This window comes from Neopelma chrysocephalum, unplaced genomic scaffold (assembly GCF_003984885.1).
Source record: "Neopelma chrysocephalum unplaced genomic scaffold, ASM398488v2 Primary Assembly neopelma1_84, whole genome shotgun sequence".
NCBI lineage: Eukaryota > Metazoa > Chordata > Aves > Passeriformes > Pipridae > Neopelma > Neopelma chrysocephalum.
The window spans coordinates 5,116,367-5,133,596 of record NW_020897746.1 but is presented as its reverse complement, the minus strand read 5'-3'; the positions used below and the strand labels follow the sequence as shown (position 1 = coordinate 5,133,596).

Below are 17,230 nucleotides of genomic sequence, written 5' to 3'. Positions count from 1 at the left end.
TGCTGATTAGGCTCTCTGTTTGTCCCCTTAGGAGAGAGGTGATGTAGTGAAGGAGGAGAGAGTCAAAACAAAAGCAAATGCAACTAAGTCAACCCATCATCAAAGACAGAACATTGTAAAATACATCACCAGAGGAGTTATAGTTTAACATCCCCATGTCACTTGGTGAGGCTCCAAGACCAACATCTCACTTAACTCAGAGGTGGGAGTGATGAGAGAACTCTCAGGGACACCTTCCTCAGCCCAGACAGCAAAATATCAAGCAATTAATTCAGTATTTTTTTTCCTGGACATGCAGGATCAATCTCAACCATAACAGTTCCCTGGGAGGGATAGGGCATGGTTTCCCCAACATTAACATCAGTGTTTGAAAGAAGTGCACTCACCCCAGCTCCTCGCAGAAGTTCACAATGGCATCAAAAGCTTTCATCACAGCTTTGTCAGATTCTTTTAAGGTGCCTTTTTTTTCCTGAAAGTAGATGGGGACAGGAACTATAGTCTTCAATTTAAATATAAACAGGTAAAGTAACTCTAGCAATGACCAAATCCAACCCTTCTGATCAATATGGCAAACAGGTACAGATCCTGTCTCTGCTCCAGATTTCTGCTCACCCACGTCTCTCATACAGAGCTGGGTCTGGCAGCCCTTTCCCTTCCTGCTTCACTCCCTTCTCCTGTCCCTTGAAACAGGGCTCCAGAAGTTCTAGACCCAGAAAACCTCATTTCATCTTTGATTATTCAGAGGTTACTGCAGGGAAACCAGACTAGAGCAAAGGCTGCATATCTGGGCAGGTGGATACTCTTCTGCAGCTCTCACCTGGATGTTGGAGAGCTCCTTCTTAATCAGGAAGCTGACTTGATCCCGGTCATTCCTCGAGTAATACAGGCGGCAGCAGGATGGCTTCCCATCCCTCCCAGCTCTGCCAGACTCTTGGTAATATCCAGCCATTGACTTGGCAATATTCCAGTGGGCAACAAACCTGCACGGGATAAAACAGGAAACACAAGGCTGCAGGTTTCTCAAGAGCATTTCACACATTTGTAGTGTTTGTGGACACCAACAGCAGTAAAAAGTAGGGCAGCAAAAGCATAAAAGACAGAGAGGATTGAGAACAGCAAGGGATTTTGCACAGAGAAGTTTAAGTCCTCTTAACACACAGGGAAAAAAATGCATCTGGACAACAGGTGAGCAGGATGACATGCCAAATGGATAGAAAGGAATGAGCACATGGATATCCCAAACATGCAAACAACTGTACAGCTATGAAGACTGAGAATAAAGACATTGGATTAAGGAGTTTGGGAGATTTTACCATAAAACACAGCATTCATTAAAAAGGGTTTTTTTGTGGAATACAATTTCACCATTACAAAAGACATTTTTAAATACTTGACTTTCAAAAGACACTTCTTTGCCAAAGTCTGCATGGGAAACTCTGTCTCACTGTGCTCACTTGCAGATGAAGGCACCCTTTCCTAGCCAGCAAATATGACTATAGAATCATTACTACATTTTATGTAATCTCTGAAGGAAGGTTTTCAACACACCACTGCAAGACTGCTTTAAACCTGCCAGTACCTGACTATTCAGCAATTCAGCTTATACCTGCTTTGAGAGGATTTTACAGAACAGTAACACTGCCAATTTTTTAAATACCAGTCTGCCTCAAAGCCAGCATGTCCCAAGGGCAGGTATGATGCATATGGGTGTAGCTGAAGATTAAATGACAAAAGCAAGCAAACGTGTTTCTTCAAACACAAACACCCCAGGAACAGGCCAAGCAGGAACCATCAGAGCCCCACATATTTAATGGCCATCAGGAAGTTTACTGAAGAAATTGATAAATAATCTTAAGCAAAACTGAATTAACAGTGAAGAGAGAGCAGCAGATTCCATCCAAAAGAGACACCACCTCTGTTTTCCCTTTTGCCCAAAAGAGTCACCTCTAGAAGTTGTCAGACCTGATCTTCCTTGATAACATATGCACAAATACTCATAAATCTGCCAGCACAGAGCAGAGGCTAGGCAGCAGTGCCTTGTTAACTTTGGTATAATGTCCTTTAAACTATTTTAAAAACATCCTATAAAGAGTCATTTTAACTCCATTCCTTGGAAACCAACCAGATTACAAGTGTGTTTCAGCTGTATTTCACTCTCAATCAGCCATTGATCAATCTCTAACATTTCAGTTACTTTTTGCTTTTTTTAATGATCACTGGACAGGGCAGAGTGGCTTCAGCAGGTCCTTAACTCATGCTGCTGTCCTAGGAGACTTCTCATTTCTCTGTTGGGTAATATGCATCAAGGAGTAAAGTGGTCTGTCACTGTTTCCTGGCAGCAGTGACACAGACAGAGGGATGGCACAGTTGTGAATTGATGTCCTGCCCCTCTCCCACAGTGTTCAGAGAAACTGTTTTATGTGGATTTTAGAGTAAAGATCAGGTCTGTTGTGGGTGTTGTCTGAGTTGCACCTGAATGATCCCTCCATGAAGTGATCCCAATACTCACTCAGCACAGCTATAATGCAGGGCAGGAATTCTAACACAGAGCCCTTATGGTGACAGAAATCCCAGAGGAGCAGGAATTGAAACCATGTGCAAAGTTCTAGCCTTGGACTAGAGCTGTATTTTTATATGGTTATTGCCATTTGTGAACTGCTATTTTTTCCCCTTGCATTGCAAGAGGAGAGAGATCTCCAAAAAAAGGCTGGCTCTGACTACTTTAGTAGAGGGTGCATGAATTATTTTAGGTGCAGAATTTCTTCCCACTGCTTTTTAACGGCAACTGTTCCACTAAGGGAAGTGAAAGAGGCAGCTGTGAGTGCCTTGAGATGGCTCTCTCAGAAACCCGGGGGGGTGTGGCAGAAAACAAGCATTCCTCCAATTTTCTTAATTTTGGGGATGACTGGCAAAGAGGAGCTCTGCTGCCTTGTGTTTGATTTCTTTACAAAGCCCTTCCAGGTTTGTTTTTGCTGCTTCTAAGCTAAAACCTCCCAGCTCTAGTTTTGTGGGTTTTAGCAAGTGTTCCTCAGGCATTTGAGTCAGGTGTATCAGTTAACAGAGAGACTGAGACTTTTCCTTCCCACTGCTCAGGTTTCAGTCTCTGGTGGTGCCCAACACTCAGCCTCACACACCTGACGTTTGCTTTGTCTACTCCCATTCCAAAGCTGATGGTTGCAACAATAACAGGGATCTTCTCCTCCATCCATTCATTCTGGATGGAAGTCCTGTCAGCTGGCTTGAGTCCTGGGAAGGGAAAGAGAGGGAAGGAATCAACAAAACAAAGCCCCCCAGATAAAACAAAAAACTCAAACAAACAAACAAAACCCCCAAAACAAAAACAAACAAAGAAATGAGGATTTTCTCCTCCTCCATTCCCTCACTGCAAGCCTCACTAAAACTGACACAGTCCTTTCTGCACTTGTTTAAACTGGCCTGGCCTGTGACCAAGCAGAAGTCAGAAGCAGCTGTTTCTATTCCAAAGAGGAAAATTTAGCTCCCCTCCCCCGGGATAAAAGCAGTTGTTATATTTAGGCCATGCCAGACCCAAAAGTTCTGGAGAGAGGGGAATGCCATTCTGGTGAAGGCCCTGCACTTATCTCACAGACCTGACATGTGAGCATCAGGCACAGTGCAGACCATGCCTAGAAAGCTCTTTTCTAGGCAGCCCCAACCCAGGTCTTAGAGGTGGCACAGTTCAGTTGTACCAGCTCCTGAGAGAGGCAGCAGTACCTGCGTGATAGGCCTTGGCTTTCACCCCTCGGTAGCTCAGTTCAATGGCCAGCTGGTCACACACATCCCTCATCCTGCAGTACACGATCCCACAGCCCGAGTACACCTGGAAACAAAGTCCACCACACTGTCTGAAGCCAATCAACAAAGCTGCAAATACAGTCCCAGGCAAGAAGCGTCTCACTCTGCTGTACAAATGCACTCAGGTGCAGAGGTTACAGCTGAGCTGCTGAGTTATTCTGGGAATTAATGTTAGAGCAGGAAATTAAACACATTTCAAATGCTTCTGTTCACCCTCGCCACACTGGAAGAGCAGAGCACAAGCAAACATACAATGATCACCCAGGGTGTGACAAACCAAGGAGGAAATGCTTGTCCCATGTTCCTAATTAATGTTCATTTAGAGCAACCCCTTTCTGAGGACACAGAATCACAGAATCATTTAGGTTGGAGAAGACCAAGATCCTCAAGTCCAACCTTTGACTGATCACCACCTTGTCAGCCAGACTAGAGCACTGAGTGCCATGTCCAGTTCTTTCTTGGGTACCTCCAGGGATGGTGACTCCACCACATCCCTAGACAGTCTGTTCCAATGCCTGACAACCTTTTCTGTGAAGAAATTCTTCCTGGTTAATTTTTAAAATTAATTATTTAATCTTATCACATTAATGCTGTCTGCAAATGTGACACCACATCCCTTTTAGTGCTGATCTTCTCTTTGGCAGCCCTATGTCTGCTGTCCTCTCCAGGCTACCTGGAGGGTGCTCAGTGGCCTGTTTTCTGGATGTTACTTTGTAGAACATGGTTTCTCACCTCAGAAAGGATCACAACCTTCACATTCTACCTGTTTTAGAGGAACTAAAAAACATACATGAGCACTTTTAGAGGACTTAGAAAATATACATTATCACTTTCTTTCCTGGGACCTCCTCCTTCCCCACCACAGACCTGGCAGGGCCATACCAACCACGGGAATATCAGTGACCAGTGACAGATTTTGTCCAGTTTAGCCTCCTTCCCTAAAGGTAAAACCTACCCCAGTGGTGTCCTTCACTTCGAGCGCCTTCAGACAGAAATCCTTCAAGTTGGCGTAAGGATCAGCCAAGAGCTCTTTGAACTGCACATCATAGAACAAGTTGGATCTGAAGCAAGGAGTCTTAAACGTGGAAAGTGGCTGCTTTAGCTTGAGAGCTGCCACGATGTCCTCCTGGACCTCCCTGGTGGCAGTGGCAGTCAGGGCAACACAGGGTGTGCCGGGGATGCGGGTGCGCAGAGCGCCCAGGCGCAGGTAGTCGGGTCGGAAATCGTGTCCCCACTGGGACACACAATGAGCCTCATCTATGATCAGGTAGGACAGGAGGTTCCTGGACACCAGAGAGTTCAGTGTTGGCTGGAAGGAAGAGGCAGCTGCCATCTCTGGGGTGATGTACAGGAGCTTTACTTGGGGCTTCTCACTTGCTAAGTCAGCCAGGATGGTCTTCTTCTCCTGGGCAGACAGCTTGGAGTTCAGAGAGCAGGCTTTGATCTTCAGAGCCAGCAAGTGATCCACTTGATCCTAGAGCAGATACAAAACTAAAACTAAATGAAAAGCAAGTGGAAATAAAGAAAGACACCAGCACCAAGAAAGATCCATCTTTTGGTCCATTTGTGTTACTCTGCTATGCTGCTTCTCTCTAACACCCAGGAGGTGACAGACAAGTGGAGAAAAGGGAGGAAGGCTCAGTTATATAAGCCACCATGTTATTATTAAAGAAAAAACCCATCCTTTTAGAGAACTGTAAAGCATCATACCAGAGATACTCTGCTCTCCTCACCTATCACCAGGGTAAGGAAAACACACTGAGACATCAAGAGCATCCAGAGGCAGGTGAATTGCAGACTCATGAGCAGAAAGACAAGAGGCAGCCGTGCTTCCAGTCTCCCAACCCCCTTCCCTGGCTGCTTTTCCACAGCTAACAGGAGACAGTTACCTGAATCAGTGCAATCAGAGGTGAAATGACAATGGTGATGCCCACTGCCAGAACTGCAGGAAGCTGGTAGCACAGGGATTTCCCTGCCCCTGTGGGCATGCACACAAAGACATCCTTCTCACCTGCAAAAACAACAGGAGAAAGCTCAAGGCCACTGAGTGGTGGGGAGTTCCCAGGGCTCAGAGTGGAGGGGTTGGACAGAAGGGCTTGTAGTGTGTGAGAACAGTATGTGTGTGCATGTACTGTGTGGCATAATCAACAAAAGACACTCCATTTTAGGTTCTAAAAGCACAGCAATACTTTGCATGCCTGCAGTGCTTTCCTTCAAAGAATCTCTGATTGCTTTGCAAACATTTAGAAACAGCCGTGCAAAAGTGCCAGAAGTTACACAGAAACCAAGATAAAGAGAAGTTAAACGAGTTATTTGTGCTAAATCTCTTCCAGAGGAGCTGCTTCCATTCATTTTTACAGACCTCCAGTTACCAGATTACCAGCCCCATGACAGACCTTTACAAATCCTCTTAAAGCTTATCCCAGAAAGGTCCCTCATACAAAATAGGGTTTGGACATCTCAACCACGAAGATAATCTCACACAGTGAGTGACTGTCACTGCACTGACCAGCACTCACCTGAAGACAGGGAGGTGCCAGTGACACCATGTTAACAGGCAGGGACACCCTGCACACAGAACCCTACTGCTGGCTGCTCTGTTGTCAACAGCTAATGGTGATCAGTGAAAACTGTGATTATACCCTGAGTTGGGCACTGTTCTGATTCACACTGTAAGAGCTGCTGGGGGAGCTGGCACCTTGTCTGTGTGAGCTGCCTGTCCCACCCCCAGCAGGGTGTTGGGGGGTGCATTAACACCTGCATAACCACATTTCTGACAATGGCCCTGTGGTTCAGAGAACAGAGATCAACCGTGCCAGGACATCAAGTCTTCTACTGGTATTGTCTCTAACACGAGGGCACTTTTACTCTGAAAAGGTATAAATGTAAAGAGTTTTGGTCTCATCTGACCACGAACGTGCTGGCAGATGCACCTTAAGTTTCCTATTTCCTGGTTGATGCAACAGTGGTGTTAAGAAATGAATGAAAGGAGAAGAGGCAGAGCTTGTGCACAGCACGTGCTCGTGTTCCTGTGCCACCAAAACCATCTCAGAGCAGAGGAGGGCTTGGAGGGCCAGGTGATCCTGCTTAGATTACTCTCCTCACAACAGGCACAATCCCAGCTCCTGCAGTGTCACCCCCACGGGAAGAAGGACAAGCAGCCGTGTTCCACACCTCTCCGATGCCGGGCCTCACCTCTCGCCACAGTCATGGTCGCGCTTTCCTGCAGGGGAGTCTTGAAGGACTCGAACCCGAAGACCTTCCGCAGTGTTTTCCTCACCCTGCCCTCCAGGCCCGGGGGAGCCTCCCTGCTCATCCTGGGGAAGCTGCGAGAGGAACCAGAGCTCGTCCCGAGCGCTGCCACCCTCCTCTGCCCCGTCCCACCGCCGCCTGCACCGCCTCCCCCGGGGCTGCCCTGCCACGTTTCCCCCTCCTCTGGGCCTCCCGGGGTGCTCACCCAGGCCCCTCACTGAAGGGTACCCCAATATGGTTTGCTCTGGGTCCCCACGAGGCACGGGTCGGGCACAGCAGAGCGGGGGGGACTCGCTGCCCCCCAAACCCGTCCCCACCCGACACGGGGCGGGGGGAGGCAAGTCCTTCCCACCCACCCCCTTCACAGGGGCTGTGCCCTTCCCCCCATGTCCCACCCCCGCCCCGTCCCAGCCCCACTCCGCACCCTCACACTCGCTCACGACCCGGTAGGTGCTGTCGCGGCGCCACGAGATGACGTCAGGCGCTTCTCTTAAAAGGCCCGCACCCACAACAACCAACCCGCGCCCCTTTTATCCCCCCCTCCCTCCCCTAAAGCCCCCGCTCCGCCTCGATGAGCGGTTTCTCCCCCTGCCCGTGAGCGCGGGGCCTGCCCGGTGCCCCCCGAGCCCGGTGCGGGCGGAAGAAGGGCGGTGTTGCCATGGCGACCGCCCCTCGCGCGTCATCGCGGCGCGCCGGAAGCGCCCCCGCGGGCGGGGCGGAAGATGGCGGCGGCGAAGCGCAGCGTCCTGTCCTCGCTGGCGGTTTACGCCGAGGACTCGGACCCGGAGTCGGACAGCGAGGCCGGCACGGCGGGGAGCGATGGGGGAGCGCCTGCGGGTGAGGGCGGGCAGGGGGCCCAGGGCAGCTGGCGGGCCGGGGCGCCAGAGTTCTCCCCGAGCGCGGCCCACCCCGACCCGGCGCCTTCCCCATTGTGGGGGGAAGGCCCCACTCGCCGCCGCTCGCCGCCACCTCCCCTTTCACCTCGTGGTTTACCTTTTCTCTTCTTCTTCAGGTGAGAAAGGAGGCCTGGTCTCGGTTGGGTATGGAGAAGATGATTTCACCCGCGTGGATGGGGATGAGGAAGGGTACGAAGAGGAGGACGATGAGAACAGCAGGCAGTCAGTAAGTACCTCCCGTGACCCCTCGCACATGTTGCAGAGGCTTTTCTCTCTCTCCAAAAAAAAAAAAAAAGCCCCCGAGTAGCGACCTATGATGGAACCTGGAGTATGTGACTCCTGGTGTGGGTTTCAGTGCTTTCCAAATGCTCCTGTTCACGTTGTTTTCAAGTGCAAAGCATTTGCCTTGGAGCCCCTCTGCAGCTTGGCACAGCTCGTGTTGCTCGTGACTGTGTTGGTGTCGTTTGACTCTTTTGTGGGAAAAAGGCTGTTACAGCCACACCAAATAGAAATTATTCCTTAAGCATAGTTGGCATGTATGAAAACCTTTCAAGAGGACCACACTGTCAGCTGGTGGATTAAAAAGAATAAAGTTCTCTGGTGTCTTAAGTTATTTTGTGCATAACATAGTCCACTCACTCCATCAGGTTACCTTGGTGTGAGTGTCCTGTGTCCATGTGAGTGGTTTTTGTCTGTCTCAGGTGCATGGCACGTGTCTGGCATCACCTGAACACTGAGATAACTGATGTGTGGTGAGACAGGGCACGGACTCACAGCCTGGGGGTGCAGCTGTAACACAGGAAAGGATCTGTAGTTCTGTCCTCTGTCTGTGGGAGAGAAACAAGAAGTTTGGGGGAAAAAGGGGGAGTTTATCTGCTTTCTTTCTTACCAAACTTTTTATTACCACTACAAGTGTTATCTTGTTCCTGTTCTTGATCTCTCTTCTACCACATAGCAAAAAAACTCAGGGCTGTTTCTACAACCTTTCCTCACTGAGCTCTACTCTGTGTGTGTTAGATCAGACTCTGAGGAGACACTCACTGTTCCTGCCATCTGTTTGCTCAAGGAGCAGCCAAGAAATTTGTCAGTGTCTCATTCTTGTTTTTAGTTTTGTTCTGTTGTCCCTGGTATCTGGCTTAGCAAAGCAGTGCAGCTTCTTTAATGCTTTAGGGATTTTTCTTTTTATATCCAGCACTCGTAGAGCCTCCTTCACTGAGGTCTCTTTAGTTCAAAGAAAGCCCTGGGTGTGATGAGCTGTGTTTAGTGAGCACTGTAAATGGCTTGGATGTGGAGTAGCTTTGTTGCACACACAGTTTTTAGTGCAGGTTGCAGCTGTGCCATTATCTGGGAGTTGTAGGTTGCTGTTCAAGTGATGACAATCCATCAGTCACTCTGGTGTCAGCCATGGAATTGTGGTTACACTGCAGGTTACACATGGTACTTTCTGTCCAGCTTTGTTGCAGAAGAGCAATGCCAGGGGTTTTTTTGCATTAAATATTCTCTGAGCAGAATTGAAAACTTCCTTGCCATTGCTGTGCCAGTGGCTCATATTGGTTATGAGTTGTCTTTAGAAAGCAGGCTGAGTTGGACTCAGGTTGGGCTTTGATCTAAACTCAGTGCTTATTTTATCAACCTTAGTAGTGACTGAAAAACCTGTTTTTTCCAAAGGCAGTTCTCAGTGATTCTGCTTTGTTTGTTAATGTTGTTTTAGTGATACCCCCTGCTAGGTTAGGAATTTTTGAGAGCTGTTTCAGTTACCTGTCCACAACATGAATCATTCAACCCCTTATTGCTTTGATGAAAATTACTTTTACCAGTATAATATAGGTGGGACTGTGGAGGGAAGTGAAACCTCACTTGTGATAAACACCAAGTTACTTGGTACTACTGTTCTTGTCTAGTTACAGACTCACTGTAATTAAACTTTGACATTTAAGACTCAATTATTGTCAAATGTGCATCTTTCAGAAAGAAGCTGAAGAGTAACTGAAGTGAAGGAGTTTGATGTCTCACTTCTGTGGCAGAGGCATCTTAATTCAGGCAATTAAAACTTATTGACATTATTGTGTGGTCAGTCTCTAGCCTGCCTTGGGAGAACTTTCTTGTGTACTAGCACTGAGGTGGGCACTTCCTTGTAAACTCTTCCTTTCAGTTGCACTTATCACTTGTTTCTTTGTTTTCCTTTTCAAGCTGAAACACCAAATTCTTGTTTTAGGGCCAACGTTGAAATTTGTGGCAAAGTTTCGAGGAAAAACATTCTGCTGAGTTGTTTGAACATGAGAAACAATTTCTGCTCCTCAGACTTCTTTTGAACCCAGAGTATGTATTTGTCTAGAAAGGCAGGTGCCTGTAGGATCCCCAGTGAGGGAGCTCCCAGAGCAGTGGGACAGCAGGGGACTAAACCTGGAGCTTACTTCTCACGTGGTGTAAATTTTCACACGAGGCTGTGTTCAGTGTTTTAAGCTCTCACAGGGCAGAAATTTGCCCAGTTCTTTGTTTCATTTCTGGCTAGAAAAAAAAAAGATGGAGTCTGTTCCCTAAAACACTGCAGTTTGTCAGTGGTTCCCTTCTGTGGAGGTTCATGTCATCAGCAAGCGAGGCCACGGGAGCTCCACACTCACAAGGAAGATGTGGTGTCTGCTGGATCACCAAAACCTTGGAACTTGGTGCTCTCCAAGCCTGCATGTGTGGTTTGGTGGCAGGCCAGCCATGTGTCCTGTGTGTGTTGCTGATGCTTGAGAGTATCACAGGTCTTGCAAATGCTGCTTTTTCTGTGGGTACTGCTGTACTGGAACACCACCAAAAGCCCGTCTACCACTGGAAGGGACCAGAGTTACCAAATGACAAATGCTTTTTTCCCCCAATTCTGTTGCTTCCTATTGTCTAGTTCTGAGCATTCTGGAGCTGCATGAGTTTTGCAGGGGACATCTGCTACTGAGTGATGCTTTTGCCTACAAACTCCCCTGAAACCAAACAAACACTTCTTCCTTTGACTGTAGGACTTGTTCGCTGGTCATGAGTGGGTGGGGTAAAACAACCTTCCCTGGAAAGGGGCTTGGACTTCTGCTGGGCTGCTGAACACGAGCCCTTTGCTATAAGTGCAGTTACTTGCCAGGCCTGCTCTTTAAGCTTAATCCTGTAAATTCTTGTCTTGTAGGAAGATGACGATTCAGAGACTGAAAAACCTGAGGCTGGTGACCTAAAGGTATTTGAAAGTGTGGTGGTGTGGTGGGGGGGCAGTTCAGTACAAGAGGAATAAGTCTTAACAGCATGGCTTGGTGTTTGTTTGTGACCTGTAGATAGTTCCACACTTTGCTTTTGTAGCTTTAACATGTTTTTTTTACTTTAGTTCTGGCTTCTGCTAAAGGTAGTTAACAGGCTGATCATAAGCGAGTTCTGCATTCATGAATTTGGTCCTCTTGTGCACTAGATCTGAGGTAGGTTGTCTGACAGCAGCTCAGCTGTTTTGCAGTGATCTGGGAGATGTAGCATTCGGTACAGAATTTACAGAATTCTGTTCTGAGCAGTTTTAGTTGGAATATTTCATTTAGAACAACGTAATGAATAATTGATCTTATGCTCTTAGAAGTCACAAAATGTGTCAAAATCAATTCAGTTGTCTCTGTCCTTAACTCTGTTCTTCTGAATGAAGCAGTTTTGTAAAGGTTGTATTTAAAATTTTAAAAAATGAAATAAGATCCCCAGGTGATAGCTATAAAAAATAGTTGAAATCATCTTTGCCTTGGGTTTACACCTTGTTTCTGCTGAGCAGCAGGTGTTTAACAGCACACAGGAACATAGATCAGGCCAAAAGCTGGAAGACAAAAGACCATATCCATATGAAACTATAGAGTGCTTAAATTTTTATGTGAGCTCAATACAAGCATTTTTGTGGGGTACTGAGTGATTAACAATTGCAAGGGCATTTATTTTATCCAGCAGCTTCCTCAAGGATGCAAACAGTCTCTAAACTCTGCTACAAAAGCCAGAGGACTGTGCTGCAAAATGAAATTCTGTAGAGCATTTAATTTACCACAGAGCTTTGAAAGGGTAAAATGAAGGCAGGTAAATATGTTTAGCTGTTCTACTTGAATTAGTTTTATAGCAGCACCTTCTTCCAGGTTCCACAATATTTTTAGGGGTTTATAGTGATACACAGTTGAAAGTCTTGGCAGCTGCACTGCAGCTGGTAAAGTCTCAGTGTGTGAAATATCACCAGTGCCTTTGGCATCCATTGGAAATGGAATGCACTGTTTCCCTTTCTGTGGCAAGAAAATATTTTTTTTTTTGGAGGAGAGGAAAAGGTAATCTCCCACTTTTATCCTTTTTCTACTTCAACATTTTTGGCCCTTGTAAACACGCTAGCAAGATGTTTCTGTAAAAACTGCTGGATTCAAATGTGTGCTGTGAAAGAAAAATACAGGTTTTCCTTAAAAGATAAATTTGCTGTACATCACCACAACCTCTGTTGTAAGGCTCTGAAGCAAGAGTCTCATTTCACTTTTGGAGAAGTGCTGTAGGACTTCAGGGCCATGGAGAATAGATCTGACAGAGGGAGAAAGAATGAAATTGGGACTATAGTAGGTCTTGTCTGAGTGATGATGCATTACAGAAATCTTGCCACTGAATTGGGTGGCTACTGCTTTAATATTTTGCTGTCATTTCATGTTGGCTTTTTTAAAAAGCCTCTTGGTTTCAGTGAGTTGTATGTGCTGCTATCCAGGTGCATTTTGTGCTTCTGAAGAAGAGCTCCACGTGGCCAAAGAGCAGCATTTCAGCTTTAGTGGGCAAGCAAAGAAACAGTGGGAAAAAAAAAGGCATTTGATGTGTTGGGTAGACTCTGCAAGAACCGAAAATGTAAATTGAATTTAATAAATAAGTAAAAATAAATAAAAAGAAAGGTAAAATGTAATTTCTGCCATCCCAGCATGGTGCAAAAGGTAAGGATTTGAGAAGAGTAGCTGGGAGGCAAATCTGAACTGAGTCTGAAACTCAGCAGTTTCAGACTTCCACATCATCCTTAATAGATGTCTTCATACATAAGTAAAAAAGGGAATTGTCTCCTCTGGCCTTTTGGGGTATTTTTTTTGAAATCTAGGTAAACAGGCAGCTGGCACTTGGGGAGAGGTGGCTGTAGCAGAGCAGGTGTGGGTGTGTGAGGCATTCCAGGGACACTGGTGGAGTTGCACCAGCCATGCTGTTAAGAAATTCACTTGGGATGGGGGGGGGAGATGGAACATCTTTGTCAAATCAGTTTTACTTGGAGCAGTTGCAAATGTTTCCTATCCCCTTTTTCCACCAAGTGGCAGTGTTCTCCTCAGTCTTCCTCGTTGCTTTGAGCTTGCAATATCTATGACAACTTGCAAGTGCTGTAGTTACTGTAAATCCAAAGTGCAGCAAAAAGTGGGGCCCTTGGTTATAACTTGCTGACACTTTTGGGTAACTTTGTTTTGTCTCAGCAGAGTGCTGTAGTTGTGGTTGCTCTTATCAGTTTCATGGAGACATCAGAAATCTGGAAACATGTTTAAATAGACATCCCAGGCCCTTTATATCTGGCTAGGGCTTTTCCAGGGTCTGAATCCTTTAAAATGCATGAATAAGAAAAAAACTTTGCAATTCATCAGTTAAGTGTAGTCATTTCAAGCCCTGAATACGCATTCAGCTTTTTTTTTTTTGCTGGTGTTTTGCTTCTTTGTACATACTGTACATATTGTGAATGAACAACTTTGAGATTATATCTGGAATAATTGACCAGGACACCTGATCCAGGCTGTGTGGTGGAGTTCCCTTGTTGCTGGTGCATCCTCTGATTTGGCCTCATCCTGCACTGGGATGGTACCAGACACAAAACCTCCAGAAGGTCCAGTTGGTGTCAGTTGTGGGTGTAGACTGAGGAGGCAGAAAGTGGAGAATGATGTAAAAACTGTTTGGTAAAATGATGATGGGAAGAGTGGAATTTGTAGCCTGTCTCAAAAAACCCCACTGGGAAGATACTTTTACCCCTCCTGTGGAGTTTATCTCGATTTTTTTATCTTGATTCCAGGGCGTTTGCCCTTTTTGGCCTCGGTGAAGGTGCACCTGTCTGTCTGTACAGCCCTTGTTCCTCACCAGAGGGAAAGCCAATAAAAAGGGCTGCTTGGGGCTGCAGCTTTCCTGTGGGTTATTTTTTTGCCAAGGAGCAAGTCACTATAAGCCTTTTAAGTTCCAGCATTGGGATGTCAGACTGCTGTTTTCTGTCTGCTCTCAGTGAGATGGTGGAGTATTTTCTATGCACCTGTTTGGGGGAAGGTGTGTGCCAGGAATAGGAGAATATTTGAGCTTCATCAGTCATCTGAAAGCATTCTTCCAGAGCAGACTGCTGGAATTCATAATTCACTGTTGCTGAGCACCTGTGAATTATTCCCAAACATTGTGTGCTTGCAGCAAAAAGCAGAATTCTCCTCTTTAAGCAGCAAATTCAGATATATTGCATCCTGTACCTGCATTTTGAAGTGCTGCAGGCACTCATGGAGGACTGGAGATTCAAATCTAGGTAGAACTTAATTGCTCTTCCAAAGTTCAATCTGGATGGATGTGCTCAGGCTCTGGGACAGGATGTGTTTGTTAATGATCAGGATCCCTTCAGGGTTCCCTGCTTTTACCTGAGCAGTCACTAATTGTAAATAAGCATCTGCCTTAAAAGCACTTTAGAAACAAAGCCTTCTGCTTAGAAGAGAAAAAAACCCCATCAACAGAAGCTGTTGGCAAAGGCATGGTGTTCAAAAGGTGGAATCCCACAGCCTGGATGAGTTTTGTGTCCTTTCCTCAGATGATGGAGCTGTGGGTATGGAATGAAGGATGTTGTGGAAGTGGATCTGAAGTTTGGTGTTCTGCTGGCAGTGCTGGTTTGGAATGAGGAGGGTTAACAGGCTGTGCAGCCAGTGCAGGTTGTTTGGGCTCTGGCCAGCGGCTGGCTCTGGTTACAGCCCTGATGCAGTAACAAGATACAAACCTTCAGAGCTCGCTAAGTGGACCAGCCCTGCAGGAAGAAGGAAAATCAACCTTAAACAAAATACTGACCTTGTGCTCCAAGCCTCACCTGAGGGGTTCTGTGCTTCACGTTGTAGGGCTGGATGAATAGCAGGTTGCAAGTGTTGATCAAGGCCAGAGCCCAGCCCTGCAGCTTTGGCTCCTGGAGCTTTCACAGAGGGAAATCATTAACTCTTGAGCCTTGATTGTGGTATCAGGACCAGCCAGTGCAGGAAAGCTAAGAAATCTGCCACTCCCTTGGCAAGTGAATGGCTGACACATGGCAGCAGTTTTTCAAAGCAGGTGGCTACTTCGATGTTTTCCATTTCTAGTTTTGTTTTAATGGTCCCCTCTGCATCCTTGAGGCAACCAAACTGGGATCTAGCAGAAGGCTGTCAAATTTTCTAAGCATGTCTGAGTACCACCTCTTGATAAGCATCAACTCTTTATTATGCTTGGCTTTTATTGATCCAGCATACCTGTAAAGTAATTTTACTGTGCTATGATGCGTAGGTGTGTACTAATACTTAGAGGCTTTTGACTGCAGTGGTTTTATTTTATCTTGCCTGCCCATTAGCCTGATTGTTTAAATACCAAAATTATCTTGATTTAAAATAAAAGTGGTAAGTGCTAAGAACCAGTAAATGGGTGTGTGTGCAGTAATGTAATCCATGAAATTAAGTCCTATTTTGATAAGGCATATTAATTTTTTCTGAATTCAACATACATTTGTCAAGCCAGGTTCTCAAAAAATGCTGGAGCCTACTCATTAACTTTCATCTCATGTATAATTATTTTGCTCCAAAGAAGGGGAAAAGTATGCTTGGGAAAGGTTGTATCATTAAAATGGCCTTTATTATGCACAGCTGTGAGCATACCTTTTTGTAAACACTTTGAAAGCATGAACTGTGCATGTTCCAGGGCTGGGGTCAAGGTTAGATCTCCAGTGGTTTGTTTCCTCGCTCATTCCTTTGCCTGGGAGCACAGCCTGAAGGTGCCAGTGATAAGCACTGCAGTCTCAGATTCATCTTTTGCTGTGTTTTAAATTCCTTTTAATATAATAGTGTGAAATGCCAACTGTGCTTCCAACTCTTTGTGTTTTCCCCTCGTTTTAGGTTTCACACATGGATTTTCAGAGCTCTGTGGAGAGAACCAGGGAGTTTGGCAGTGTAGGAGAGAGTCTTTAGGGGGTAGTAGAGGTAACTCAGCTGCAAATGTTGTTCTCTGCAGTGCGACAGTGAGTGCCCAGACATGAAACCAGCTGATACCTGGTTCCCATTTTTAACTAGGTAAACTTTAGGTATTGCCAGAGAATATCAGGGGCAGTTAAGGTTGTTTTGCACGCATGAAAAAAAAAAAAGCATTTGGCATCTTGAATTATTTTGCCCCCTTGCCACACGTACTGCTGTCTCCAGCTCTGTCTGAGAGGGAGACAGATCCCAGCATTGTTGGTCTCTGAAGCTGGAATGCCTAATGTAGAGCTCCTGGCTTCCATCCAGCTCTGGAGCTGTTTGGAAGATGAGACATGTCCGTGGACATGCTTGTTCCTTCCTCCCCGCCGGGCATACATGTTGTGGCAGAGTCTTCACTCCCTGCAGTACTGAATACCAGGGATTACTGACACAGGTGTGGCTTGCCTCTCTCCAAAGGAAGAGCCAGGCTTTTTCTGTTTGTCTTTAAACTTGAAGAAAAGTCCTTTCTGGAGCTGCTTCCCCTCACACATTTCACCTGATAAAGGTCTGAGTTCTCCCAGTGCAGTTCTGTGGTTGCAATGATTTCTGTCTGCTGTGCTGAGTGTGCCTGTCGGTGCATGTCACAGTGAGAGTCTGAGCAGTCAGCACAGATGGAGGATTGCCTCAAATACCAACAAATATCTGAAAATAGCTTCTTCCAGCTGCCCTGTTCTGGGTCCAGAAGGAGCAAAATCTGTAAAAACTCTGTGGGATCCATTCACAGAGGATGGATCATGTCCCAGTGAGGATACTTGCTCTTACTCCTTGCCTCCAAAGCGTGAAGAATTTTTAGTGCTATGTACTAGGGAAGAAAGCTTGTGCAAGAAGTTAATTTTGTCAGCTCTCCTGAGCCTTTTCTTTGCTGTTGTGAGGCTTCAGATTTTTCCCAGCCCAGCTTTACCTTCTGCTCGATTCTGCACTGCAGCAAGCTGTAAAAAAATAAAATCATCCAAGTAGCTTGACACCTCCGCCCTGTCACATGGTGGTGGTGCTGCTGATACTTCACCTCTGAATTCCTGTTTCCCTGTA

At 46.2% G+C, this 17,230-nt stretch overlaps 2 protein-coding genes across 6 annotated transcripts in view; one reads left to right on the top strand and one right to left on the bottom strand.

The window, feature by feature from the left end:
• RECQL5 (RecQ like helicase 5) overlaps nucleotides 1-7,616 on the bottom strand; it is a 37,234-nt gene extending 29,618 nt beyond the window's left edge. For 3 of the 4 annotated variants that reach the window (XM_027691949.1, XM_027691951.1, XM_027691952.1), the window contains exons 1-8: nucleotides 7,496-7,616; nucleotides 7,009-7,139; nucleotides 5,703-5,824; nucleotides 4,769-5,287; nucleotides 3,733-3,838; nucleotides 3,135-3,246; nucleotides 818-980; nucleotides 387-469 (exon numbers count right to left, since the gene is read on the bottom strand). In XM_027691949.1, coding sequence (XP_027547750.1) covers nucleotides 387-469; nucleotides 818-980; nucleotides 3,135-3,246; nucleotides 3,733-3,838; nucleotides 4,769-5,287; nucleotides 5,703-5,824; nucleotides 7,009-7,129 — 1,226 coding nt within the window. In that variant the 5' untranslated portion in view covers nucleotides 7,130-7,139; nucleotides 7,496-7,616. Of the gene's footprint in view, nucleotides 1-386; nucleotides 470-817; nucleotides 981-3,134; nucleotides 3,247-3,732; nucleotides 3,839-4,768; nucleotides 5,288-5,702; nucleotides 5,825-7,008; nucleotides 7,140-7,270; nucleotides 7,405-7,495 lie in introns of those variants that run through there. The other variant, XM_027691950.1, reaches the window with a different exon arrangement.
• A 145-nt stretch (nucleotides 7,617-7,761) lies between these two features.
• Nucleotides 7,762-17,230, top strand: part of SAP30BP (SAP30 binding protein) — a 30,085-nt gene continuing 20,616 nt past the window's right edge. The window contains exons 1-3 of one of the 2 annotated variants that reach the window (XM_027691953.1): nucleotides 7,762-7,902; nucleotides 8,078-8,187; nucleotides 11,119-11,166. In XM_027691953.1, the coding sequence (XP_027547754.1) occupies nucleotides 7,788-7,902; nucleotides 8,078-8,187; nucleotides 11,119-11,166 (273 nt within the window). In that variant the 5' untranslated portion in view covers nucleotides 7,762-7,787. The remainder of the gene's footprint in view (nucleotides 7,903-8,077; nucleotides 8,188-11,118; nucleotides 11,167-17,230) is intronic. The other variant, XM_027691955.1, reaches the window with a different exon arrangement.